General features: G+C 31.9%; 1 protein-coding gene and 2 non-coding genes across 3 annotated transcripts in view; 2 read left to right on the top strand and 1 right to left on the bottom strand.

Annotated features, from left to right (window-relative positions):
* LOC105158511 (calcium-binding mitochondrial carrier protein SCaMC-2-B) overlaps nucleotides 1-1,515 on the top strand; it is a 4,317-nt gene extending 2,802 nt beyond the window's left edge. Inside the window, exons 2-4 of the mRNA XM_020692911.1 lie at nucleotides 1-587; nucleotides 696-786; nucleotides 897-1,515. The exon at nucleotides 1-587 is cut by the window's left edge and continues 151 nt beyond it. Coding sequence (XP_020548570.1) covers nucleotides 1-587; nucleotides 696-786; nucleotides 897-1,074 — 856 coding nt within the window. The 3' untranslated portion in view covers nucleotides 1,075-1,515. The remainder of the gene's footprint in view (nucleotides 588-695; nucleotides 787-896) is intronic.
* On the top strand, nucleotides 6,908-6,989 carry TRNAS-AGA. The gene has a single exon. It is a non-coding gene; the product is annotated as a tRNA-Ser (tRNA).
* TRNAS-AGA lies at nucleotides 7,232-7,313 on the bottom strand. The gene has a single exon. It is a non-coding gene; the product is annotated as a tRNA-Ser (tRNA).

Below are 7,409 nucleotides of genomic sequence, written 5' to 3'. Positions count from 1 at the left end.
AGATATTGGCGAACATGCTGTGATTCCTGAAGGCATCAGCAAGCATGTTAATGCAACCAAATATTTAATTGCTGGTGGAGTTGCTGGAGCTGCTTCGCGTACTGTAACTGCACCTCTCGATCGCCTCAAAGTGATTTTGCAAGTCCAGACTACACATGCTTCAATTGGTTCTGCAGTCCAAAACATATGGAAGGAAGGTGGTCTTTTAGGTTTTTTCCGAGGTAATGGAATAAATGTGTTGAAGGTTGCACCAGAGAGTGCCATCAAGTTTTACACGTATGAAATGCTGAAAGGTGCAATCGGGGATGCTAATGGGGATGTGGGAATGGTAGGCCGACTGGCGGCAGGGGCCTCTATTTATCCAATGGATCTTGTCAAAACTCGGTTACAAACTCATGTCTGCGAAAGAGGGAATGTTCCAAATCTGGGGAAATTATCAAAAGATATCTGGGTTCGGGAGGGTCCTCGGGCGCTTTACAGAGGGTTGATGCCATCTCTTCTTGGAATTATTCCTTATGCAGGCATCGACCTAGCTGCCTATGAGACCTTAAAAGACATGTCGAGGAAATATATTCTTCACGATGGTGGTACTGTACACATTGCTGTTTCTTTTACTTTTTCCATGTTATCTTTCCTTTCATCAGATGCATCGTCCTTGCTGGAACAGTTGAAAATATTTTATAGATATTGTGCAGAACCTGGTCCTCTTGTGCAACTCAGTTGTGGGACAATTTCAGGATCTCTCGGAGCAACATGTGTTTACCCACTACAGGTGGTAAGAACAAGGTAATCCATTCCTAGAACAAACCTCTTGCACTCGTTTATACAGGAAAAGATAAAGAACTTTGGGCATTATGAGAAATCTCAGTCCATTACTAAACGCCATGTTTTTTCAGAATGCAAGCTCAACGTGCTTACTGTAGCATGTCAGATGTATTCTGGAGAACATATCAGCACGAAGGCTTTAGGGGCTTCTATAAAGGGCTTTTCCCAAATCTTCTCAAAGTCGTACCAGCAGCCAGCATTACTTATCTGGTTTATGAAGCCATGAAAAAGAGTCTAAATCTCGACTAGTTGGTACTCTAGTCTTGCTTATAGCTACACCTCGGATACAATCTGCTTCTGATGATGATGACAAATAAATAAATTATGTGGCAAATTAGTGATCATTCTTGGGGTTATACCTTAGGTTTTGATTGTCCCACAGGATAGCTATACGAGTGGCAGCGAAGTTATCCTCTGGGGATTAACTTACTAACTGCATTAAGATTCGAGAATACGTCTCTATTTTGAGTAATAGTAGGTAACTGTTGTATACTTTTGTCGTATAGGTACATGCACAACGAATACCAAATCTGCGGAACTAGTCAATTTTTCCGATATTAATGTTACACGGATTGAGTTTTCCTTTTTTGCTTTTTCTGGCACGTCCCACGGTACTTCTGTGTGAGGGACAAACATGGATATTTGGATTATGTTGCATTGTCGAAGAGAAGAGTATTTGCATATGTTTTGAAGTGGTTCAGGGTTCAGTTGCTTGAGTTGTCAGTTTGATCCTCAGATACTAGATTTGAATCTGAATGTAAAGGGATTTGAAGGAAGAAGTGTTGGGTCAATAGGATAGAACTGTTTGGTTTTTGATATTTTAAGATGGATTTTGAGATGACGCTGTTTCAGGTGAAAGATCGGATTTAATTTCGTCTCTAAGTTTGAAATTCTGGTTGTTCATGGAAAAGTAGTCCTACATACATTGATGTTTATTCCAAAATCGATTATTTCAAAAGCTTATTTTTTCATTCGTAATCTATTATGCAACCATCGGGTCAACTTATCTCTAAAATTACAATGTTTGTCCGACACCTCCTCCTACTCAAAACTTTGGGTAAATTATAGATATTGGGTAATAATTACGAATTTATTGTTTGAAAAATTATAAACACCTCTCTTAAATAAAAAATAATCATGAAACTTTTCGACAGTGAGATGAGAACTATTATTTTTATTCTTGTTGATTATTTTAATTATGAAAAAAATTAAAAAAATATAATAAAATATAACTAAATTGAGAATTCCATACCTTTTCCGTAGAGACATTTATAAGCTTCTAAAATCTTATTTTTGTATCTTAAAAAATAAGCCGTTTGCTGAAAAGTTTATCATATACTCTTCAACATCTTATAAGTTGATGCAGACCTCTTAAAACCAAATTTCTCCGACCAAACTCAAACAAGTCCTACAACTTCTCTAACACCTCAGTCTCACTTAAATTCAATGTTGAAAATTCGGAGGAAAAAATTAAGGTTTTATTAACCCGGCGAAGTATCCGCTTAAAACTAAATCAAATGCATAAATCTATGCAAAACTTTGTACAAAGACGACATTCATAACAACTCAACAATGTGGCTCAAACACCCTCTCATCACATTTAACATATACTCAATGGGAACCAAAAGAGAATTAGAGATCAGCTGACATTTAGATTTATTACAAATGCCACAAACATCATTATCAACAAATGAAAGGAAAATCTTACCCAAATTAGGCTTGGCCAAACCACTTTTCCTGAACAATATACCAATCACACCGTGAGTATATTGTACTTGTCATATAGTTGATTCAAATCCGACCAAACCCGATTTAGGTTAAAATTTTGCAGCCACTAATTACTTCAACTTCCAACATCATGGTCAGTTGCATATATATCAAACTTCCCCAAGAGCAGAATTAGTTAAAAAAGAAAAAGAAAAAGCCTGGAAGAAAGGCATGACCTTCCCTTTGCCTCTATTGACTTGCCCCTTTTGCTGCTTCTTTCTCCCTTCCCTCATTTAGAAGAGAAACAGAAGAGTAGTACTCAAATACATCTCAACACATTCACTCACCACCACTTCTTCTTCTTCTTCTTCTTCATGATCTTGATCATCATCAAAGTGGAGTTCAATTACTACAACCTTTGCACTTCTTGATGTGCATATATACATATATATGTCTTAAGGTGGTTGATGTTGTTTGGTTATGTCTTGAGTTCTTTCAAGTCCAAGGTATATAATACCCTCCTTCAAAACCCAAGTGATTCTTCCCAAAATAATAAAAAATCTTTAACCCTTTAAGTGTAAATTACAGGGCAAAATTACATTTTTAGTCCTGTATGATAGGAAATTTAATATTTTTAGTCTTTTACTTTAAGAAATTTTTAAAATAGTCCCAAAATTGTGAAAACCAAATACATGTAACCCTATATTTGAAAATCCCATTTTTTTTTTTTTTTTAAAAAAAACTCAACGCCTTTTGTTCTCTACTTTACGGGATTTATATGTTAAGTTTTTTTTTTTTTTTTCAATTTTGGGACTATTTTAAAAATCTTATAAAGCATAAAACTAAAAGTGTTGAACCATACATCCTATTGGACTAAAATTATAATTTCGATTAAATTTCAACAACAGGTACATACACCTCCTTAGAGAGTGTTTTCTTACTTTTTGTCACTGAATAGGAGGATCTATTTATAATTACAGCTATAACTTCAAAAAAGTATTTATTATTTTATAAAAATTTAAAAATATTTATATATTTCAACGTAATTTGAAGGAGTATTCATGTAATTTACACTAAATTCTAAAGCAAGGGTTTGTTTTCCAAGATTTGCATGAATGGTCCCCTACCCCTACGTAGCCTAGTCCACATTCTTATAATAACTCGTACTTATCCACCACTTAGAATATTTTTGTTCCTCTTAGATCAGCTGCATTGCTATAAAGAGGGGTAAATCTAATCACTCCATGTGGGCAAAAAGCTAAAGTCGTTTGGATATTAGTTGTGCAAAGGGAAAGGCGCCCATAAATTTTAATATAAATATGTATTCTTAAATAAAGGTAACAAGTGCTGAGTAATGCAGCGTAAGGTGCATAAGCGGTACACGTACGTATTATACACTGTGATTGGAATCTGTTCTGAGTTGATCCGTTTGATTAAATTAGAGGTATTTTGGATTGATATGCTTTGAATAATTCAGAGCAACGGAATAACGAATATTTGTATATGACTCATTGATCATGGGATTACATGTGTACGATGATTTTTTCTATATTAAAGCAAACTCGTAAGTATTTTGTGAGGTGATAATGCATTATTACGAAAGTGAGTTCTTTATATATATTCTCTTTTAGGTCAATTGCGAATTGATTAGTACTAATATTCATCGATGACTTACGATCTGAAAAACTGGAGAGAAAAATAGAATCTTTTTATGAGGGTAGAAATCGAGAATAAAGCTAACTGACTTTGCTTTATTTATTTATTTTTGAGCGAACGAATTGTATATTACATCAAGAACCTCAACTATTAGCAGTTATAATAATCACTTATCAATTATTGACATTCAATAAAAATTTATAACAAATCTCTCTCTCCCTCTCATGCGCGCGCGCGCACACACACATACAAATCTCTTTAGAATTTAAAAAAAAAATTATTATTTAATTTTTCTAACATTAGAAAAAGTTAAAATATTCAATTATTTAATAATAAATTATTATAGTTAAACAAAAATAAAATTGATATTGATATTATATTTACTGAAAAATATAAATTCAAGACATTATAAATTATAAGACTAGAAATAATCATTGCATTAATAAAATAAATATAAACTATATATCTAAATTAATATTCGACTAGCATGAATCACTAGAAGAATTATAACATTTAACTATGGCTAATTGACATAGTTAATAATAAATAGCCGTAGCAAATAGTTATTGACTACAGCCACGCAACGGTTATTTGTTGTAGTTTTTGCGAGGGTGGCTAAAATATTTGTCATAACCATGCAAAATGTTTTGGCCAAAAATAACTCTTAGCCGTGGCAAATAATTTTTTCATGATGGAAAAGCTAATTTTTTGTATCGATTTTATTCAACCGTAGTTAATAGTAGTCATTTACCATGGTTTTAGTGATAGCTACTAACATTGTAGCTAATAATAATTTCTTTTCTAGTGAATGTACATATATATTATTTTAATTCAAAAATCTAGGTAATAATTCATTATTTATTTATTTTTTGTAAAAAGAGTATCTATTAAATTTTTATTTTAAATTAAATTAATGTGTACTATTTATAAAAGCATTTTAAAAAATTCTGAAGCAAAATATATTAAGAAATAACAACTTATTTGATTCTAATAGTATCATGCTCATTTTAATCATTTTTACCAATAAAAGACCTTATTATGTCAAATACCTAATATCTTATAAAGTATTTTTACATCTTATAAGTTTTAACATCTTATTTTATCCAAACACTTTAAAAGCTTATTTTTAGAATAAGACCCAATATCTTATAAGCTTCTAAAACATCTGATAAGATGTAGATGTAGGAGCTTATAAAATATTTAGCCAAACACCCTCATAATGTTTGGTTTCAATTTTGCTTCATTTTGGACATGGGCCAAAATATGGACAGTGTTTGTCTTGATTTGTTTTGGAAGTTTTGGTGGTGTTTCGAAATATTTTGAAACAATGCCTCATTTATTTTTTGTCAAAATATATCTACACTATTTATAGGCCCTACAACTAAAAAAGTTATATACATATTTCATACATATATATAAAAGAGATATGATTTGACAATTAACAATAGTTTTTGTCTCCTACTAATCACATCAAACATACTATACTTATTTTATATTATCTCCAAAAACAAATCCAAACATACACATAATCTCTAATACATACTTATTTATTTTTATTTTTGTCTCTATATTTCCACAAAAATACATAAAAACAAATTAAAAGTAAAACCAAACATAGTGCCTATGTTTGTGGACGCATAATATAGAAATGATGATGCTGGGAATCCGACACAAGAATTAAGTCTAAAGGGGGTGTTAGTGGGGGACATTTAGTACTGTGAAGAAGGAAAAGGTTGCATAACACTAATAGTGAGAGTTGACGATGATGTACTAATTGGATAATCATCACCCCATAAATTCAAAGATATTTATTTATTTTTATTTTTATTTCTGTGGGATGAGATTAAATGATAAGTTGGAACCTTTATTTATTTCCACTAGCTTTCTATATATATAGTTGGATTTTAAGATTGTGATATCCCATTTGTATATGAATTAAGAATTTTGATAAGATTACTGTCATATAAACTTTTATTAGAATTTAATTTTATGATTAAATATCAGGGTTAAATACAATTTACTCCCTGTGCTAGTGAAAAAATGCGACAAAATCCCTATAAAAAAAAAACGAGTATAATTTACCCTCTTGTGGTTTAAAAAATGCTGCAATCTACATTCATCTCGCAATGACTTTTTTGCACTTTTTCATTAACACAAAGGGGTAAATTGTATTTAACCCTAAAAATAAATAGTTATAGTAAATAATCATTGACCACGACTACGTCAACAATTGTTGTTTGCTAGTGTAGCTAAAATATTTTTTGTGGTTGAAAATTAAGCTAGTGGGGGTAAGTTAAGTTTTTGCATTGATTTTTATTTGACCGTAATTAATAATAATTATTTAGCATGACTTCAGTCCATAGCCAATCATTGTAGGCAACAATAAATATTCATTTTCAACGAGTTATTTATGACTAAACTACAATATAATTTGCCAGATGTTTATTGCGAGAAACAGAGATATGGAGTAAGAGGACGTTTGGTGAACTCATTTTAAAACATTTAAGATGGGAAGTATCTTATCAAATATTTTTAAGCTCACCCCAACACCTCTACGTGTTATGAACAATTGTTTTACAATAACATAAAATTATTTTACAGTAACGTTGACCCCACAATAATTGCAACAAATACAAAGATTAGGCCCTAATTTTCCCTTTGTCACAAAAAAAAAAAAGATTGTAGTAGTTCAATACTAGATGTTGAAGTAGCAAAGGTGGTGGACGTGCCGGAGTGGTTATCGGGCATGACTAGAAATCATGTGGGCTCTGCCCGCGCAGGTTCGAATCCTGCCTTTCACGTACCCTCTTAGACATTTTATATATATATAGATATGCAAAGTCCCTCACGTTTAATATTTTTTTTAAATTGTTAAATATTCTATAATATTTTGTAAATTTTAAAATGTATCGTAAGACACTTTTAAAAAATTGGTACCGTTTATTTATCATTTAATAATGTTTTAATAAATAAGCCGATGATGACAAAAAAAAAAAAGAGAGGGACTTTGCATATATATATATATATAAATGAAAAGAGGGTACGTGAACGGCAGGATTCGAACCTGCGCGGGCAGAGCCCACATGATTTCTAGTCATGCCCGATAACCACTCCGGCACGTCCACCCCATTTGTCTGTAATTCTAGTAATATTCAAACGTATATGTAGTGATGTAAGCAATTACAGTAACCCACTCGATTCATTGACGCTTTTGCATTCAT

Source organism: Sesamum indicum, linkage group LG3 (assembly GCF_000512975.1).
Source record: "Sesamum indicum cultivar Zhongzhi No. 13 linkage group LG3, S_indicum_v1.0, whole genome shotgun sequence".
Classification (NCBI taxonomy): Eukaryota; Viridiplantae; Streptophyta; class Magnoliopsida; order Lamiales; family Pedaliaceae; genus Sesamum; species Sesamum indicum.
Note: the sequence above shows the minus strand (reverse complement) of the source record. Positions and strands in the feature narration are given on the sequence as shown.